This window comes from Cyanistes caeruleus, chromosome 2 (genome assembly GCF_971803275.1).
Source record: "Cyanistes caeruleus chromosome 2, bCyaCae1.hap1.1, whole genome shotgun sequence".
Taxonomy (NCBI): domain Eukaryota; kingdom Metazoa; phylum Chordata; class Aves; order Passeriformes; family Paridae; genus Cyanistes; species Cyanistes caeruleus.
Genome location: NC_141702.1, coordinates 114,714,021 through 114,735,280, shown reverse-complemented (window position 1 = coordinate 114,735,280; position 21,260 = coordinate 114,714,021). Strand labels below are relative to the sequence as shown.

At 41.1% G+C, this 21,260-nt stretch overlaps 2 protein-coding genes across 10 annotated transcripts in view; one reads left to right on the top strand and one right to left on the bottom strand.

Moving 5' to 3' along the window:
- MACROD2 (mono-ADP ribosylhydrolase 2) overlaps positions 1 to 21,260 on the top strand; it is an 846,953-nt gene that overhangs the window by 94,435 nt on the left and 731,258 nt on the right. The window lies entirely within an intron of this gene.
- On the bottom strand, positions 1,647 to 14,281 carry FLRT3 (fibronectin leucine rich transmembrane protein 3). The gene is made up of 3 exons (XM_086879287.1): positions 14,107 to 14,281; positions 6,122 to 6,859; positions 1,647 to 5,018 (listed from the first exon to the last, which is right to left on the bottom strand). Exon 3 carries the CDS (start codon positions 4,971 to 4,973, stop codon positions 3,024 to 3,026), a length of 1,950 nt encoding a protein of 649 aa, XP_086735413.1. The 5' UTR covers positions 4,974 to 5,018; positions 6,122 to 6,859; positions 14,107 to 14,281; the 3' UTR covers positions 1,647 to 3,023.

The following is a 21,260-nucleotide window of genomic DNA, read 5'->3' as shown; positions in this document are numbered from 1 at the left end:
TAGAAATTTGTATGAACAGCCAAAGGAAAAAAACACTGTTTAGTTTGAAAGCAATCTTTCACTTGCCAAATTAATTTTAACATTACATGTGTGGAGTTAAATTTGCTGTAGAACCCGAGGCAGGTCTTGTACACTCCAGTGTGCCATTTTTTGCATTGTCATCACATGTGGTAAGAGAACACCAGCTCTCCTGCAAGCCTGACCTGGTTTCTTGAGGAAGACAGAGCCTTGTCCAGGTTTTCACTCTTGCTGGTAGGAGGTGAAGTAGGAACAACTGGGTTGATTTACTGAAGTTGCTTTGGATTTGTACCCTACTGCCTCACAGACAACGTCACATGAAAAGTCACATTTCTGAAGACTGTCATACAATTATCTCTTCAAATGACAACACTTTTTATACCCTTATGACCTTGTGTGGCATCACTGGAGTTGGTACATACCATTACCAGGCACTTCTGGCTTAGATGCCTCAGAAGGCAAAGTATTCACGGAGTGTTGTTTTTCACCTTTTTCACAACATAAATTTGGAGCCAACTGGGAGAGAGGTTTTTAAATAGCTTGAAAATCCAACAAAACCTGTTTAATTTTGTTACTGGAGAGCTGCTGGCAAAGAACTAGGCTCTCTGGCCAGTGACCCAGTCACTAAGTGAGCTCAGGTATCAGGGATGCCCTGTGAGAGTGCAGACCAAGAACAGGTCCTTCCAGTCCCTCTGTGTCATTTTCCTTTTCCGCTCACTGCTTGGGAAGCTTTTTGCACATCAATGTAATAAGGCTCCACATGCTCCATCTTGGCTTTCTTGCCCTTCCCTAGACTGGCACCTGATGGTGCCAATGGACACAGATGGACACCAGAGCAAAACAGTCTTGTTTGGTGCATTACACTGAGCTGAGCACATCACTGCTTAGTGTTACACTCACTCCCCTTTCCATGGATCCATTCAATGCTCCATGCAAGGGAGACATGGTTTGTATAAGGTCAGTAAGGAAGCACAGTGCTGCGCCTCCACCGCTCAGGAAACTGCAGGAGACATTTTTGAAAGTGACATGTCAACAATTCCATGGTACAGGGAGTTTGGAGAAGAACTAGCCTGGGCACATCGGGGAAAATGAGGACGAAAAGATGTGTATTACTAGAAATTCTGGATCTGCACACCTAGATGGATCCCTGGTAGGAGATTGATTTGCAGGCTGATTGCTGAAACCATCAGTGTTGGTCACTCTTCCTTCTTTTCATCTCTCATTCTTTACTACTTTTAGGGAAACAGGCCAAGCACTACTAAAATCCTCATAGAAATGAGCTGCATTTGGTGTACTTTCCTTCTTGTCTGAGATAGTCTGAAATATTAAATATTTTTCATTTGCTGTTTCTTTTAAAAACTGAATTTCAGAGGGCTTTAACTCCATACCTTCCCTCCCTTTCATTGTTCACACTGTTCACTGCTGTGAACTTTTTTTCCAAGTAGTTAATAATGAAGAAAACCTGCAAGTGTAATACTGTTAACCTGAACAGAGAGGTGAAGCTCATGACCAGAAAAGTAGTAGCTTCTAAGTGGGTTTCTTATCAGTGCACTGCAGAGGTGCAACATAATTTTGAAGTAGTTTTTCAACTTCATTCATGAATAAGACCAGTATTTTTCATAGTTAAGTTATGTATGAAAAAGTGGGTATTTTATTATTTCCTTTTTTCTTAGTTTTTAAAAGCTTGATACATGTAGCGTTGGATCAAGGCACACACAAGACTGGCCAAAGGGCGTACAAAGCACTTTGGTTTTTAGTTGAAGAAACAGAATGATTATTGCAACAAAGAGTGGCTTGGTGTTTAAACATGAAATAGCTCATAGTTCAGCAGGAAGGCAGAAAGAAACATGTTACCTTACAGATTTACCAAGGAATTTCTGGATAACTGTGACAGTAATGGGCAGTATTCCTGACTGTAACAGCAGTATACTGAACACAGACTCGTATATGCTTCAGAATGCATTCCCCGTTTGTCTGCTCACCTTTGGGACCACAGTTTTTGAGACCTTGCTTTTATTGCCTTGGGTTTTTTCCTGCTCTCTTTTCTTGTGAAACTGCACTTTCAGCCCTTTTTCTTTTCCAAGCAGTTTCAAAGTGTTGTCTCTGTCTTCCTGCCCTTGTCTCCCAAATGCCTGTGAGCATCCATCACTATTTTCTCTGTAATATACAGACCACTGATTTTGATAATCAAAAATCTGTTCCTAAACTGTATCTACCCTCTTGGTTCATAGAGCTTACCACTTTTTCTTTCCTTTTTTTTTTTAAATTCCTTCTTAGGAATTTGATTATGCTTTCCTCTAGGGATTAGATTTTTTTAACACTTGCCAAAAGCTGCAGTTTCATGCATGTCATCAATTTGCTTATTCTCATTTAAACTGGATTTCACCACTGTTGAATGGATATATCCAGACAGCTGATATTGCCCATTACTACACATATTTTTGTTTATTGAATATTGTTGTGGTTTACAGATTTAATAGTCCCAACACTGGAAGTTCTGTGAGCTTTTGTAACCACTTTTTGATCTTCCTGATTATCCAGGTTCAACATTATTTTATTGATACCAAAGTGAAAAATGGTCTGTGCTTACACTTACAAGGATCTCAGATGAATGTTCTGACTGCTCAACACGGCAAGAAAATTCACTTTCACAGTCAACAAGTCATCTTACTCAGTAGAACACAAAAGTTAAATGGTCTGTAACTTCAATATTAGCAAGGAAAATACAGTACAAATTACTAAAAAATACTAAAATATAGAATTGTGGTCAGGTATCCCCACTACATTAATCGCAGCAGTAGCCTGAAATTTGAAACTTTTAATAAAAAGTTCTTAAATATAAATTATATGGCAAATGTACAGTACATTGCTTTGTCAGTCTTTTAATCCAGTGTTTTGCAGTAGAACAGCAACTGTTAAGTCAGTCTTTTCTTGTTTTCTTTAAAAAACAAAACAAACCCAGAAAACCCAACAAAACCCAAACCAGTCTTTCATGTCCCTCAGTATCATGAGTGTGAATGATCTGAATCTGGAATACCACTGTCTCTGTAGCTCCTGTTACTACTGCTTTCACTGTGGCTGTTCTTGTACAGATTCATGCCGTTAGGTGGGAAAATGGTGTGTATTACAAACTCCTCCTTGGACACTTGGTCACTGGTTATTGGTATCATCTGGAAAGAAGTCTCCCTGATTTCCAGGATGGAGTTATCTTTCTTGGTTCCCGCTTCGGCATAGTCATCTTTTCTCCGGCGTCCCTTGCTGTAGGTGCAGTTCCGGGAGAACAGGGACCCGTTTCTGTGGATGTACCAGCAGACCAGGGCCAGCAGCCCTATGGCCACCAGCGCCACCGCACCGCCGATGATGGCGGCCAAGGGCAAGCTGGAGTTTTTGTAAGGTTCTTTCTCCTGCTCCCGATTGAGGGTGGTGGTAGGGTTGTACATCTTAAGAGGTGCCGTCTCGGTCTCAATGCATTCGGGTGTTTCATCGGAGAGATAGATGTTGCTGGTTTCCATGGGAACCATGCACACACGGTATGGCGACTCTGGTTCAAGAGCCGTGAGCAAATAGTCATTTCTGTCACCTGTAACTATTGTTTCAGTTATAGATCCAAAGGCAGGGCTGTGACCCATCTTGAGCCAGCTGAGTCTCAAAGCAGTCATTGGTAGTGCAACTTTCCAGGAGATGTGAATAGTCTCTGTGCTTACGGATTTCACAAATATTGTAATGATTTTGCGTACCGGGCTTGCTGTGGTTCTGTAGTTTTTGTTTAGGTTGGGAGTCTTGATGTCTGGTTGTTTGGTCACAGAAATGGGCCAGTGTCCCTGGGCCGGGTATAACGTGTTTGGTACTGCAGTAGTGATTTGGATGGTGCTTATCACGCTATCATCCTTACAGTCAAACAGGTCTGCACTGAGGTCTTTGATAGCCATGCCACGTACTTTTTCTGGTGCCTGACACATCAGTCCACGTACGTTCACTTTCAAAGGCAATGACTGTAACCAGTCACGTACCCATTTCATTTTGCACCCGCAGTGCCAAGGGTTGTTGCGAAGGAACAGTTGAGTGATGTTGTCCAGATCATCAAAGACACCCTGAGGTAAATTGCTGAGATTATTATTGGACATATCTAGTCGATACAATTGCCGTAAGTAAGAGAAAGCGTTGGGTGGCACACGGTTGATGTGGTTTTCTTGGAGATAAAGCTTTCTTAGGTTTGTTCCCGGCAAATTCACCGGTGCAGCTGTGAGTGAATTGCGAACCAATGACAATTCTGTAAGATTGACTAGATTAATGAAGACTTTGTCTCCTAATCCATGATTATTTAGAAGATTTCCATCTAAAACAAGGCGTTTTAGATTTGTAAGATCTTGAAGGGACAGCTCAGAAATTGTGGAAATACGATTATCATCCAAGCGTAGCTCTTCTATGGTTTTAGGCAAACCCCAGGGAATGGTGCTAAGGTGATTTCGGGAAAGAAAAAGAAGTCTGAGATAGATGTTGTCCCGGAAAGCTCCATCCTCGATGCTAACAGCGGAAACAGAATTATCATCCAAATGCAGTTCTTCCAGATAAGGAATTTTTGAAAGTGAATCATAAGTAATGGTCCTTATATTGTTCTCCTGCAAATGCAGTTCCTTAATGTACTTAGGGAGGTTAGTGGGGAATTCATCTAGGCTGTTGCGGTATAAATATATTCTTTCCACCCTAAGCAAGTTCTTCAGTTCTGAAGGAATCCCAGCATTATTTATTTGATTGTTCTGAAGGAAGAGGGTAGTTGCATCCTCTGGGATTCCTGTAGGAATAGACGTCAAATCGCGATCATTACAATATATGAAACCCATATCACAGCGACATACTGAAGGGCATGGTTTGGCACTAACAGAATAAGGTGCCATGTCAAGTAACAGCCCTATTTTAGTCCAAACTAGGAAGATGCTCCAGGTAACACTAATCATGGTCAGGAATGATGAGATTTCTATACAGTTCTGATCTTCAACAATCTAAAAAAACCAAACAAACAAAATTATCCAGATCATCATTGAAAAAACCACAATAAAAAAAAAAAACAACTTCAGCATTACAGAAGACATCTGAAACACATATTACACCAAAATTCAATCATGTAGATGCATTTTACTCTCTTCTCCTTACATCAATAGTTCTACTACTTGTACTAATTCAATTAACTTAATAGGTTATTCTGCATAGTGATTGAAAATAATATAATTAAGTATGCCTGATCTGTGAATTATTTTGCTTAAGCAACAAGACTCTAAGGATTCCTTCACATTTCATGTGTACCGACAATCTTTGTTCACAGATACCAGATAAGTACAGAACTGAAGTCACACCAGAGTTCAAGTAAATCATTCTATATCTGAAAGATAAGAAGTAATTCCTAAGCCAGCTAACTTCCTCAGGAGCCCTTAAGTGAACTATAAAACCCTTACTAAACCCACAAGTCTAGTGGTATCTGTTGGAGAAGTTAAAAAAATTCCCTAAAGGCAAAGCATAAAATGCAGACAAAAGAGTGAGGGCCAATAAAGACTTTTTCCCAAGTCTTTCCCAGTGCTCAGTTTAACAGTGTGTAACTTAGAAACACTGTGGACTATTTTGCTTGGACTATTTTGCTTGGTTTTCAAGCTTAAGTGAATGTTCAGAGAGGTGAATGTTACAACTGGCAGGTAACTGGTAGAGCTATGGCTTTCTAGTTCACTGGATGAAATATTTCATTACATGCTTAATTTAATGTTTAAATATTTGTCATTCTCAAAAGTCGTCTTACTAAGTAGCACACTCATAAGAGTCTATTTGGCAGGTTTAACCACATTTTCCCATCGTATTATAAATTAAACTTAACTCTTGAGACTGAGATTGTAGTTTGCATTGGTAGTGTGTTTGTACACCGAGCTAACGTAATTAGCATTTTTATAGCTTTTAAGACAACATAATTCAATCACCATTGTAATTAGGGTTGTGAGAACTTCTGCAAGATGACCTATGCATTAAGCGGTGTCATGACCTTTTCTCTTATGGGTTCATATATTAATTAAACTTTATTCTCAGAGGCATGAAAAGGAAAATAAATTAATATTGATCCTACCGTATATAAAGGTATGAGTAAATTTTGTGCTTGAGGATATCCAGTAAAGGGATGTCTTTCTGCCCAGTCACTCTTACAGTTTACTCCATGAAGCAGTTTTTTCTCGATGGTGTTTACTCAGATGGTCCTTGTTGGTTGTGTGTGTTTCCTGGCTCCTGGCACGATTCTCAATGAGCATTCCAACCAAGATTTATCATGGTACATAAGCACACCAGGCCCCAGTGTAGAAAAGCTTCAGCTTCCTTCTATTTTTGTCCTCATGTAAAGTCTGTGAATGAAGAGCCTCTTTTGTTTGGTTTTAATGCCTTTAGCAGGAATTACTTTCTTTGTAACTCTTACAAACTCTTCTGTGCAGCGTAGTAGTCAGAGGAGGGAACTTTAGTGCCGCGTGATAGAAACCATTCATTATGCTGAGGCTCGAAGGATTGCAGCCTCTTCAGGAGGTCAGGAAAGGGATGCTTTTTCCTATCCAGAATTCTCCAAGTATGACCTTTGTACAGTAGCTACATCCTGATACATCCACACCTCTTTCAGAGAACCATTTTCCAACTCTCACTTTTTCTTCCAAATTTGTAATGCAGGAAAGAATTCCTCCTGTGCTGCAAGAATGCAAGTTACCTTACCACAGAAACATCAGGCAATTCAGATGGTTTTCTTCATTATAAAAAAACCCCACAAAAATATGATTTCCTTCCCAGAAAACTCCCCTTTGAAAGCTTTCCTCGAACTCTTAATGTCCTGCAAAAGTAAAAACAAAAAAATGGAATTAATAACAACTGGTGCACACTAATTTTAAGAGTTGAATCCCCTGTACACGAGTAGCACACTGTGTTTCCCCAAAGCATCGGTATTTCAGCAAAATCCACAGAGCTCTTTCAAAAAATGTTTTGCTGAGTACTTCCATGTTACTGCAGTTTTGCTGGAACCGTATTCTCCCTTGTTCCAGTAGAAAAATAAAAGGCAGAGTAACAAAATATTTGTAAATTATGTTTTTCATCTGATCTCAAGTGCCAGTGTTACCTCCTTGGAAGAGGCCAAAATGGTTGTTTGCTTTGTGTTCCTGGGAAATAGAGATAGATGATGATCATCTTCTTGGTTTTAAGTGTAAAAGGAGCTAATTGCTGTTCACTCGTTACCGGGTGAAAGGGAAAGCGTTTTTGCCAAAATATTACATGAATATTTCCCATTTGCAGCATGTTGATTCTGAGCTAGGGAGTAGCCAGGCATCTGTGTCTGCCTTTTGGCAATACATAAGGTGGGTTTAGTCTGTAAAACTTCTAAGAAGAAGAAAAATATTATTTTGTTCGTATTTCTTATAGAACACTAATTATTTTTTAAACAGCATTCTTAATTTGGGCTACTTTGTATCACTACTGCATAAAGTATCCAGTGAGATACCAAGCCCCCTGAGAGCTTGTAGGTAGCATGTCTGAAATAAAAATGGTTAAATCTGAAATTAAAAAAAATCCTTAACATTTACTGGCTTTTCTCTTTTGTGACTTGACGTTTGTCCAAGGGACTGAGCACAATCATTGGAACCAAAATGCTTGGCAGGAACAGCGTGCTGAGTAATGCTTGCTTCCTGGGAGCAAAACTAGAGCAGCTTCTGGTCCTCCGTAAAATACTTGACCTAAACACAAACCCTCTCTGTTTTAAAATTGTCTTTTACAATTTGTAGCAGGTCTATTATGAAACAGAGCAGTCATACTCCTTACAGCAACACAGAATATGCAGTGATATATTTAAATAGATACAAATCCTGCTGCTCTTTTTCATAGAAAAATGTTAACCATTTAAAAAAACACCACCAAAGTCCCCCTTTTGAGAGATGGTATGACTACCCAGTGAGGGACTGGAAAAGACCCTTCTCTCCTGCTTCTGCTTTTGAGCTCCTCTGAGCTTTGTTTTCAGCATCTTGTTTTCAGCAGTTGTCCAATGTAAAAAAGAACTCGAAATGAGAGACCCCCACTGTGGCATAAGTATTTTTATGTATGCTTTATTTAAGGCAAAAACTCAATCTGTGTGGCCACATTTTAGAATAGAAGGGAATGCATGTTTATTGGTAACTTATGTAATTTGGGTAAATTATATAATCATTATGAAATGGAACAAAAAAAGCTCTGTATTCCTCCAGTGTCTAGTTTTCTTGCTCTGTAATATTCAGGTGTTTGGGGAAAGAAGCCCAGACCCTATTCCTAAACCTTTGAAATAAACAACAACTTAACAGCTGTGGGAAAAAAAATGGTGTCTCTTAGGAACTAATGTGAAGTCGTGATAGAAGGTATTTTCTGGAAGAGTATGGTGAAATAGGAATATAAATTTCTTTAATAGGCCTTTGAAGGCTACAATAACTTTTAAGTACTTAAAATCATAAATTTTCTTTAGAACTCTGAGCTGTAAAAAACTTGTTAGCATTAAGCAAAACGTTGGCTCTAGTATGCATACATTACATAGATCCATGCACACACAGAAAGTTCATTTGTTTTACCTTTCTAGCACATAAACTGTTTCCACTGTGCTTCATTTGATAGTCATCTCTTCATTTATTGCCACTATTACAATAGCAGTAATGTGAAGGATTAAAATGAAAGCACTAAAGCTCATTAAGTTCCTGGAATTTTTTTTATCCCTTCTCTCAAAATTACATGAAAACAAGAGCAAGAAAAAGAAAAGGTCTCTTTGGAGAAGACGACACTGTTTCAAAAATGTGGATTAAGACTATACCCCCCACTCCCTTTTCTAAACTTAGAATAGTTTTCTTCAGGTCTTGATTGTTTGATATCTCGCACTTCCCTTTTATATCTCAAGCTATAGCTGAAAACAATGTTTTTGCATATCAAAGGCTCCAGTGATCTGTCTACAGAGAAGAAGGGAATCCTGCTGCCATGCTCCAACTTTCCCCTTCTTGAGCTGTCTCTAAATATTCCCTGACACCAAGTCATTATAGCTGATCCGGCAGGATGAAAAGAAAAGTGACCCCCACTGGTACAGACACTGTGTCCAGGTTTCTGCAGCATCAGATTGGGAGGCTTCATGGACACATGGTTTTGAAAGAAGCCATTATTTCTGAGCAGACCAGATTTTAGAAACTCTGTACTAGAATTAATTTTTAAATGCAAAAATCACTCCTTGTTTTTTTGGTAACAAAAGTAACATTGGAAAAGCTGAACAGCAGCCTTTTTGATCTTTATTCAGAGTTGAATGTTTTCCTGAACTTTTCTGAACCACATGGTTGAATTAGTTTTCCTGGGACTGTGTAAGCAAGTGAATTACTAGAGATAGCAGAAATGTGTGGGCCTTCCATGTGGACTTATTGCTGTGCTACAGCCAAGGGGACATCTTATTTTAAAATGTTCAACATAAGTTGAGCTATTAAAAAAAAAAAAGTACCTAAGAAGAACATTGTATTTACACTAAAGTATGGAGTCCAGCTGCACTCACTGTACTGTAGTTAGGCAGTGGTTTAAGAAAATTAATTGTTTTGGTATATTTGAAAAGTTGGGATTTTTTTCTAAAGACAGTGTAGAAATTTCTTTCCAAGCTGTGATAAAATATGAATAAAATCAACATCTGCCTCACTTGAGGTCACACAATGCTTACTTGAATTTCAAATCTACCTCTGTGTTCTCCAGCAGGAACTCTGGTAGCTCAGTGGCTTCTTTCTTACCATCAAAGTAACAGAGGAAAGGGAAACTACTAGGAATTTTTAGATGTAGAAGACAAAACTATTACTCCAAGCCACCACTAGAATATACATACTTGATAAGCCAATTTTCTTAACCAGTGTACTTCTGTTCCAGAACTAGCTCTGTATTTCTTTAGAATCTGAAACCTATCAGAAACACAGAATGTGCTTATTTTTAAAAATACTTGCAAAGTCCATCTACTGCTTATAATGTCAGTTGTGCTTACAGAGGTCATGCTGCAGCTTAAACAGCTTCACCAACCTTTTTTTTTTTTAAAAAAAAAAAAGAGGTTCCACAGTGTTAATCTAGACTTAAAACAATGTCCACACTTTGTTTTCTTTAAGTGTATTACTCAGGGTTAGTTGATAGTGACAGCAAAATGCTTTCTAAGCACCCTGTCTAGGAGCTGCAATTTCCACGATCATCATATTTCAGGAAGGTGCCCCAGTCTTTTGTTTGGCGCTGGGCAAGCAGAAGGTCCTTTAGCTGTCTTTCCAAGGGATAAAAAATGCAAAGGAGTTTGTTAAAGTGAGAGTGAACCCTTCAGTCAGGCTGTATCACTGCATGTTGGTGAATTTTTATTTTTTTTTTTTGTTGGAGGTTTCATTTACCTGCAGAAAACTTGCTCCCACTTCTTGTGCAGTAGGAATAATACTGCTTGTGTCTTAGTAAGTCTAACTCAAGTGTCCTAAAAAATGCAAATTTTTATGTGATCTTCCCTCAAATGCAAGTAAATCTGACTTAGAAATGAATTCTGAGTAAAAGCTTGACTCCACACCTAAGATCAGCCAAACCTGTATTAGCTGTAGAGGATGGAAATGAACTACAAGTGGTTCTCTTCTGAAGTTTACTTCTAAAATCTTTCTTAGTTTTGAAGATGCTGGGTTGAAAAGACCCAGACTATTAACTCTATTCCTTCTCACTCTCTTGTTTTGACTACTCTGCTGCAGGAAAGGTTGCATGTTAAGAAAACACTTTGAGGGAGAGTCTTTTTTGCAAAGGATTTTTGTTTTGTGTTTTAGTGCTCTTTGAGTTTAGCTAATTATGGCTTCTAGGTTTTCTTTTGAGAGCTGCTGCTGAGGTAACTTGTCTGGGCATTAAATAAAAGAATAGAGAACAAATGCTGCCATTGTTTTAAGGGAAAAAAAAATCTATTTTTCCCCTCGACAAGTTTAGGTAGAATTATACCTGATAGGGGAGTTTCTGGCATAAAACTCCTCACATGTAAAAACATAACTTAAACACTAGATAAAGTTCCAGTAGTTTTGTTCCTTTCCTTTTTAAAGCAGTTGTTTGCTCACCTCCTGATTACTGAGTTTGCTCCTCAAAAAATTAGAAAAAATGTAAAGCTGTTAGAATGTTAGGATTCTTACAACTTTTGAAAGGCAGAAGAGAGTGATGCCAAAAGGTATGTAGTGAACACTTCTCAAGATTCCTGCCCTGAGTGGTATTTGGCTGCTTATTAAAAATAAATGTAAGCAATCACATATTAATTCTTCCATGCATTCCTGTGCTTTGAAGTGATTAAGGAAAAAACTTAAGAGCTAACTAACCATTAGCATCCATGCTTCCTGCTACAAGGAGACAAAGATGGCCATCTCCCAACTGAAGCCACTTCAAATAACTGCAACTGCAAAGTTAGCAAACTCCAGCAATTGCTTTGATTAGTCACCATTGCCTTACACAATATCTGACAACTTTTAGCTACTGGTGACAGAGGGGAAAAAACAACCAACCAAAACAAACACCAGAAACCCCCAACCCAGAAACTCATCTTTATTTTGTTCTTGCTGTAAAATGTATCGACTTTATTTCTGGAGATCAAAGCTCGCTGTGAGTTTACTACAGAGTTTTTTGCCCACTGGGGGGTGGTACATGCTACAAAACCTGTGCTTTTAAGAGCCACAAGTCAGATGTTTTTTGCTGCTGTCCAGTTTTCTCTGCTTTAATTACAACAAAGTCTCCTGTTGAGAAAAACAGAGGCAGCCTGCAAAGGAGGGAGTTATAAAATAAATCACTCTTTTCGAGAGTTTACAGATTTTCCCATGCTGATTACTTGCAGTATTTATCTGGTTGTTCTCCAGTTAAAATGGTGTAAGTATACAACAAAAAACCAAACAAAAAAAAAAAAAAAAGGAGAATTAGCATTTTAAATACATGCCAAGGGCTGTCACTGTTTCTGGTGTACAGGAAGAGCACAGAAGACAGGAAAAAATTCAGCTTTTAGAAGTGATTAAATGTGGATGGAAAAACAAAAAAGCTTGATAGCAGCATGAAGTAAGATTAGAATAAACTCAGTGTATTTTAAGATAATTGGCTTTCTCTAAACCCAGGTATACCTTTTGTTTATGAAATATTTGAAACCCTATCTTAAACAGGGCCGTATTGTATGGTTTTGGAATAAATTAAAGGAAACTTGAAGGTGGGTTTTCTTTTGAGGGAGAGAAGGGCACTGAAACCTCTTGAGTATGACCTAATGTGTGGCATATATTGACAAGGAAAACAGACTGATCTTTCTGTTTTATAGCGAATAATTCTTTTCTTTATACACTTGAATTGACAAATGCATTTTTCAGTCTAATTCAAAGAAATGTTCATTAAGACGCCATATCCCCAGGCAACAGATGGTGAGCATAACTGATGCTTCTATCTTTTTGGGCAGTATATTTTAGACAAGGAAATTGGGGTCAGGATAATGAATTGTTTTCTTAAAGTCTGAACATTTTCAGCCTCTTTGTACACTTTTTTTTTTTGTATAAATGATTTACATGGAAATGCAAAATGTCAATCTTCTCGTTTAGAAAAGGCAGAGAGAAAATGCATTCAGCTAATGTGCAGGAATAAGATTTATCTGTAAAGTAATTCTGCATTTTGGTGTGAAACTGGTGTAGGAAATACTCCACTGGACTCTGTTAACTGACCAGAATTGATCCCTTGCAGAAGGGAAGCTCCTTGCCTTCAGCCCAAATTAATAACCCGTCGGTAACAGCATTCCATGAATTAGTTAATTACATACAGTCGTCCTCGCGTTTGCAACACTCCTCGCAACTTTGCCTGGATGTGCCAGGGTTGAGCTCAAACCCCTTTGCGGTCAGAGAGATTAAAATTGAGGCGACCTCAAAGAGCAGGACTGAGCCAGAAAGGCAGCTGTCTGTGCAAGAGCTGAGCTTTTATTCACCAAGGGGATGAGCTTGGAAACTAAGCAGGAATAAAAAAAAAAAAAAAAAGAAAAGAACCAGCCAACCAACCCCAAAATCAGAAAGCTGTGCCTGGGTGCTGTGAGCTATGGCAGATGCTGGGAAGCAGGACCACTACATTGGGAAATGCTGGAATACTCGGGCTTTGCCTGACCAACTAAGTTGCAGAGCTCCTAATTGCGTTTGAGGAAAGGGGTTAAAACAAAAGATTCTGGCACATCCAGCAGTCGTGAAACGATTTTTGGGGTCAGAATCACGTTGAGATGATGTGCGCAACGAAGTACGTGGTGAATTATTTATTTGCAAGCCATCTATAAATTAATTAGCTGCGCCTGTACGAGGGCAGACAATCACTTAATACACGGAAAACAGCTGAAAAGTTGATTACAACTAGGCGAGGACCTATGGAATGGCTGGAGGATTATGAGGCAGCTCTTCTTCCCAAAGAAAGTGGGGCGTCGGGGCGGGAATTTGGGCCTGTTGCATTCTTTCTGTGCAACCATTTTGTTGCCCATCTTCTCGCCCGCAGACTTTGTGGTGCGGGGGGCAGCGCTGCGCAGGGGCGCGAACGCATCGCCTCAGCTTTTTTTTTTTTTTTTTTTTTTTTTTTTTTTTTTAAATAGATGCAGCAAGAAGGGATGGAGGGAGGGGGAAGTTTCCCAACCGTGGGAGCGATGCGGGGTACGGGCAGGAGCACCCCCCCAGCATCCGCGTTAAAACGCGCGGCCGGGGTCCCTGCGCCGCGGGGCGCGGGCGCTGCTCTGCGGGTCCCCCCGCCGCTCTCCGCCCCCGCGCAGGGCGGCTTTGCTCCGGCTGCTTCTCCTGGCGCCGGGGCAGCGCAGGCACCACCGCACGCCCAGCTCGGGGAGCCCCCGGCTTGCGCTCCAGATGTGCGGGCTGAGCCCTCTGCGCTCCCCGCCGGGAGGGCGGGCGGGCTCTCCCCGCCGCAGCGCCGTGCCCGCACCCCGGCGCCGGGAAGCGGGCGGTGGTGTGGGGAACGCGCCCAAACTTCCCTCCACATCCTCCTCCTCCTCCTCCTCGCCTGCACCCCCCGACCCGCGCAAGTCCCGCGGAGGAGCAGAGGCGCTTCTCCCGCGCTTACCTGCGGAGAGGCGCACGGAGGGGCGGTGCCGGCGGCGGGGCCGGCGGGGCCGGGAGCGGAGCGCGGAGCGGAGCGGGCGCTGCGCTGTCGCGGGGCGGCCGCGGACGGAGCTCGGCGCGCGCCCCTCAAGTCGCGGCGGCAGCGGCGGAGCCGCGGGGGCGGGGCCGGACGTCACGGGGGGCGGACCCGGGCGCGGGGCGTGGCGCGGGGCCGCCGCTAGGGGGAGCAGCAGGCGGCGGCGCGGCCCCGGCGCGCAGGGGCTGTGAGGGGAGAGGACGTGGCGCCTCTGCCCCTCACGGAGGGCTTCTAAATTATTTCTTTACCTTTTTTTTTTCCCTCGTGGCAAAGAAGCGATTGTGCCGCTGGTGGCCGTGCCGGGAGCGGGGTGGCTCCTTTTCGTCCCCCAGTTCATCCGCTAGTGCCCGGTTTTGGGTGGGAAGGTGATCCCGGTTCTCCGGGTCCAAGGGCCAGGACAGGCCGCGAGTTTCAAGAAGGCGCTTAGAAAAAAGCTATTTAAAACACAAATCAGTTAATTTCCTCAGTCCCAGTTGCCACATGGCTGTGAGCGCCGTCACTCTCCTGGCATCTCCCTGGCTGAGGCGCCTCGTGTAAAGCATTGCAGCTTTGGAAGGTTCGAGGGTTTTCCCGAGGTGATTCCTTTTGGAATTACCGAGTGGATACGAACTGCCTGGTTCCTGCTCCACCCTGGAGATACCTTATCGTGCCCGGCAGGACTGAGATTAAGAGGGATTGTGGCCCGGCTAGGATGTAGTCCATAGGGATTTTTCCTAAAGTTACTGCCCTTCAAACACAACCAAAAATATATGGTACTTAAAGGGCAACTTAGAAAACATCTTCCCCGGGTGTTATTTCATAAAAACACAGTTTTCTTTATCTTACAAGCACACAAGTACTGCTGATTTGGGCAGATGCACTTGATGTTTCTGTCGTTTTGGGGTTCTTAAAAATTTCCCATCCAATCCAGTTTCTTTCCCAGGAGACAGCTGCTGCCTTCATGAGCGTCCTGTTCTTGTTCTCTTCATTAGCCATACACAAGTGATTTTGGCCACCTCATGCGGGGTTTTGACCAGCATGTTCTCCAGCAGAGAGCCAATGTGTGGGGGAAGGCAGACTCCCGAAAACTGTCTCTGCTGATCCCGGTTATCCTCCAGTTGCACTTTTTGTTGGTATCAGAAGACTGCAGCGCCAAGCTCCAGTGATTTCAAAGCGGGTTTGATTTCTGTAAATCCTATGGAAACTGCCACATAGGTGCACCTTCTGTGTAATGTTTGACTACTTCAATTGCTGTTGATATCTTTTCTCACAAACAAAACCAGACAAACTTGCAAGTGTCAAATCTCATCCTTTTTCAAGAGGTTTTTAATAAATTTTTGAATGCTGCTTGATGGATTTGATACTTAGATGTGCAAAATGTTATATTTGTGCTATATTTATTCTGCTAATTAAAAAAAAAAATCGGGATTGATTTTCCTTGATAAAGAAGGAAAAGGATTTTTTTCGCTGTCACTTCAATTCTAATCTTTCCCTGAGGAGAGTAAAATCTAATAATAAATTGACTTCAGGTTAAGGTGCAACTGTCTGTATTGATAGTCCTGGCAGTGAGCTGTGCCCTAACCAGCTCAGAATAATCAGCTGTATTGCATATACATCTTAATGTACATCTAGCACATCATAGGCATATGGATACATATGTGCATGTATTATATGAACAGCGATACATCTGGTACTACAGCATGCCCCTGTCTCATCATGTGGCACAGAATAGTGAGCTGTGGAAATGCTAAGAGTTTGGAAATGCTGCAGCTGTCCTGTTGACTATTTTTTTTTTTTCTGAGATTCTTTTAAGATGATAGTAGTATTTTTCAAAAACGTTGTGTATTTGGTATTTTTCATGCCTGACTTAGCTGTATTAGTTAACAGATTCCAGGGTTATGTTGCTGTGCCATGTTGCTAAGCCTTAACACAGATCTGTGGGATGCTTATAAAAGATGTATATGGTACTCATCCAGCTATCTCTCAGCTTAATTCCAAGGCTGGCCCAGTGCTTATGGCACTGGTTAGAAATTACAGTACATATTCCTAGAGAATTCCAAAGGGCATGTGAAAAATAATTAGATTTTACCAGGTCACAGCTGCTCTGGAGTACTGAAAGGTCTTTAATGTGCTGTTGCAAGCAGATTTTTGACTGTATTCTTTTATGTAAACTCCATAAATATAGTTCTTAAGAACGTGGGTAGCCTTTAAAATACTCTTGTCAAAAAACCTCTTGTACGTGGACATCTTGACCACGTTCTCCATTTTTTTTTCTTAAAATGTAGGAATTCAAGGTGTCTTCAATTCCAGGAGGATGGAGAAGTTCTGTTGATAAGGATGGATTTAATCATATGTTGGGAATAAAAATATGAATATTTAACACTGATGTGCCAAAGCCTAGGAATATAATGAGAGATTTTAATTGAATTTCTAAGTTAAAATAGTGTTTTACTTGTATTTTGTTTATGGAATTAATTCATGCTCATGACACTGAGATTAAAGTTCTTGTCAGCCCTACAGGGAAATTACCTTTTGGAAGACATGGTAATCTTGTTAATGCTTCATGGGCTGAGAGGGTTTAAAAGGTGTCGGGTGGGAAATTCAGAGTACTCACGCTACATAATGTCTTTCACAGAATTTTACTGCAAGTTTATAACACAAGTTTATAGCTCTTGTAGGGTGCTATTAGGTCAATGTGGTAATGATGATGCCCTTTTTTTTCTTTTTATTTTTTCTTTCTTTTTATTTTTTCTTTCCCTGAACATCCTGATGGTGTGATAACAATTGAAGTTCTGGGAACTCCCTCAGCCAAGGGTTGACCCGAATGACTCTCCCTGTGACTTGACAGGCTTTTTGGATATCCTTTGTCCTGCTGTAGATCAGGTTCCCGTCACAGACATTTCCAGGCAGGACATTTATGAAATATTGAGTAACCAAACACCTTGACTGGGAAGTGAAATTGAATCTGAGATCACTCATCCTCAGTGAAGGAGAGGGCTGGCTGTCTCCAAGAATCAAAACTGAACCCTTGCTTCGTTGAGCATCTCAAGGACAGATTTCTGTCAGATAAAGCTGCGAATAAGAGCTGGGTATTCAATGGAATAAGCTGAAATGAGTGTTAGTGGGTTTTAGCTTCAGGCTTTTATGAGGTTATATTGATTTTCCAAAGCAAGCTGTCCCAAATCCAAGTTAGGCATAGGCTGATTTGTAGAGACATGTGAGGAAAGAGGACACTACGATATGTGAACTTCAGTATGATACATGTTCTATAAGATTTCCTGATACTCACTAAGTAGAGTTTCTCAGCATATATATACTGCACTTTCTGTTAGATTTTAGTCTTTAAGTGGTCGGAACCATTTCAGAATTAGAATCCAGTTTTGGATATATTCCTTCCAAGTACGAGTAGCTGTCAAATTCAGCTTTCAGCATTGTATATGTACATAGAGTACCTTGTCAAAGTTGGTGCAACAGCTCTGTATCAAATGCAACAAAAATGGGAGTGTAATCATGTAAGACAGTCCACAGCAGAGCTAGAAAGGTATGAAGAGTCTAAAACGAAATACTCATTTAAAATATCAGGTGGGCTCAAGTGTGCTTCTTTCTTTTCCCCTACCAGAGGAATGTGAGAGATAATTGTTGTAATTGTGGTTATTTTGTCACTCTGTAAAGGCCAGGAGGTTAGACCTCTGCACCTGTATTTTCTGCCATTCCTCCCTCTTCTCTCCATGCTTTTTCCCCATTCTTCTTTCCAGCTCTCCTAAACAGCCCCAGGGAAAAGCCCTGTCAATTCAGAAACACCAGTGATGCAATCACATCTGTATTTTCCCTAAGGCAAATAAACAGCTTTGCTTGTGAGATCATGTGCTATGGATAGCAAAATTAAGTAACTTAATAGGGTACTTGAAATTGCAAAGCCTTTGAGTAAGGTATTTATTTTTTATTATTTACTGGACATATTGCAATGGGTAAAGAAAGCTGACTAAAGTCCATTCCAGGAAAGCTTGCTCCTAATGCTTAAAGTTGATTTAAAAAGCAATTTCCTCTATTTGTTAGATGTCAAATCATGAAGCCATCATGATAACATTTTTAGGAGAAACAGTGCTAACTCCTTCACAGCTATGAAGAACATGGAGTTTTTCCTTGCTTACTTGATGAAGTAAGCAATGCTGTCAGAACAGAATAGACTTTCCTTTCGCTTGATGTGGCTTTGAAAGTGTGTTAAAAGGAGGAAAAAGAGTGTTCCTCCAAAACAACCTTGAAAACCTTCACTGAGATTGTTAGTAATGTCTAGTTGTATGTGTGAGGAAGAATCTTGTGAAGGAAAAAACCTGCTGTTCTGCCCTCAGGGTAGTTCTGCATTTGCAAATTCACATTTTTATGGATGAGGCCTGTACTGAGCTGAACGAAGTGGTAAATGCATTTTTACACCTGCCTCTATAAAAAGAGTTCCAGTAGTACAGAAATACAAAAAAAAAAAAACAACCAACCTGAAACCTTCTGAAATGGCAGAAAAAAAAAAAATCTGGTGCAATTTTGGTCTTGGGCTCTTTCTTGGAGCTTTGTTTGCTGCTTATGCAACAGTTGCTTAGAAGGAGCCTTGAAGAAGAGAGAGATATATGCAAGGCAGGGGTGATTTGGGGCTTGCTAAGAAGGGGCTTGAGGTGGATGAGCCCTTTCTGTCCATGTTCCTGTTTTGCCTGTTAATGTTGGAACTCATTGCTGCTCCTGCTCTTGCCTGTTTAGATACTGGTCAGTCAGTCGGGCAAAATTCATGTTTCTTGTTACCTTTTCATACGCAGTTTTCATAAATGTCAGTCCTTCATAGGTTTATTCTGAAAGCTTGAAAGTCACATGCTTTCTCCCAAGTCTATTTGCAGGCCCTGAAAATAGTTCTTCTGGTCCTTTCTCTTTGTTTTTACTTCCTGATGGCCCCAGAGGATTTTCCGCCTTTGTCTTTCCTCTCTCTGTACTCAGCCTCCCTCTGCCAGGCTTTCTGCATACGCCCTGCCTCTTACCCACCTCCTCTCCTCCTCCCGCAGTGCCCAACAGTTGTTTCTCCACACATCAACCCACATGGGAACGTTCACATTCCAGCTTCTTATGCAGCCGGCAGAAGCTGCTTCTGCTGAACTCTTTTCTCTCCCTCACTGTCCTTCTTTGGCCCCTTTTACATGTTAGAGAGTTTCCTGTTTTCTTTCCTCCTCCTATTGGTTGAGCAGTTTCACTTAGGTCTAATCTGGTAAAATTACAGTAGCCAAGTTTTCTGCACTTGTATAATGTATGAGTTCCTCAGTTTGAATATTTAGCATTCTTGGTAAACTCAAAGCAAGTGTATGGGGATACAGTGCTGCTGAAGGCATTAGGCGGTGATCTGTAATCTCTACAAAAATGTACACCCCCTGCTTTGCAGGCAAATCAAATCAAAGCATTAGCACACTATTTTGGCCAAATGCACCACCCCAGTTGTTTGTGTCTAGTCTGTGTTAGCATCTAGCAATGAGCCGGAGTCTGTGCATTTGCTGATTTGCTTGTGTAATACCTGGGTTTGAAATTACTAAAGACTGTGCCAGTGTTGAATATATGAATAACTCAAAAGTGTTTATTCTCAGGAAGGACTAAGTTTACATTGTCTGAACAGATTTATTTAGTCGTGAGAAGGGGTTATTATTCTGTCTTCTTCTGTTCAGCAAGAGAGGCTGTTTCTGGAATGGCTTTGCACAACAGCAGTTAATAGGGTTGGCAGAAAGTTATGGGTTGATATGGTCATTAAAAGTGAGTTAACAGGAATTTTGAAATTTCCCTGGCCATGAGAAATGTAGTGATGAAATTCTGACTCAGGAAAAGGACACACATGCAGAAACTTTATCTTGGTTGAGAAGACAAGTAAGTTTTGTACGAGGCTCAACCCCACCAGCACCATCTGTGTGAATTGGTGTGGGCGCTGGCGTGTTTTCAGCATCTGCTGGCTGAATGTGCTGTGGAAAGATCCTTGAAGCTAAACAGAAAAAAAAAAAAAAAAGTTGTAAGGCATATGTGTGTGTTCTTTCCCATTTCCTTTCCAAGTAGTACATTATTAATGGTGATTTTACTTTTTACCTGTGAAATTTTGTTTAGAATTTACCTCAAATGCAAAGGAGATCTCATTCCTAAAGCACTGGCATGCTCAGCAGCGGCAGCCTTTTTCCTTTGAGTCTCAGAAACACATTCATGTTGGTGGGTTTTCTAGGTATTCCTAGGGCAGTCCTTCTTCAGTTTTCACCCAGTTCCAACACCTAGAATGACTAAGGACACTGAGGAGTAAGAGAAGCTCTCCCTCACCAGGTGTCTTCCCAGAACTTGTTGGTAAGCAGGGAAGTGAGGAAGTGAGGAGAAGGCCTGAGACCTGGGAATTACTTTGAGCAGGTGATGGACATACATTATTTAGTGGGTATGACTTGCTGCTACTGAGGATGAAGTTCACTGAAGTGGTAAGAGGCTGAATTTTCATGGGAATTGGAATCTGAAATTCATTTCAAGCTTTGTATCTGGAGCAGTGTTTCTCATTTTCATTTTTTCCTCCCCCCTTCCTTAATCCGTCTTTAATCTCCTTCCTCAAAGGTTTTGTTCTTTGGCCTTTGGTGAACGCACACTAATTGCTGCTGCCAGTCCCAAGGCCTTCAGGGTACTGTTGGGAGTCCTAAAGGGAAGTTACCTGTAGAAACCCATAAGAGACCTTCAGCTCTGTGACTCAGGAAAACAAAGGCATTTCGGCTGACCTCGGGATGGATGTAGCTGTGCGTGATGTGCAGCACGTAAGAGAGTTGACTTGCCTGAGAAGGTGACAACAGCAGCTTTGTTAGTGAAGAACAGAGTCTGACTCTTTCTTTGAATTCCTTGTTTCTCCTCTCACCTTACAAATAAGAAAACCAAACTACTGCCTTTCACATATAAAGCTGCGTGTGTTTTTGTCTCCTCTAAGAGTGGTCTACACTTGTAGTGGCTTTGTGTCCAATTCATTGGTGGGCAAAAAGATTATGAAAGCTGCTTTACCACCGCTCTTCCACCTGCTTCTCCACTTAAACCTCACTGCTTTTCACTGAAGGTTTGTGGCATTAATG

Bases quoted from the DNA above. Each gene is read 5' to 3' on its own strand.
- FLRT3 (XM_086879287.1), bottom strand. From the start codon at position 4,973: ATGATTAGTGTTACCTGGAGCATCTTCCTAGTTTGGACTAAAATAGGG.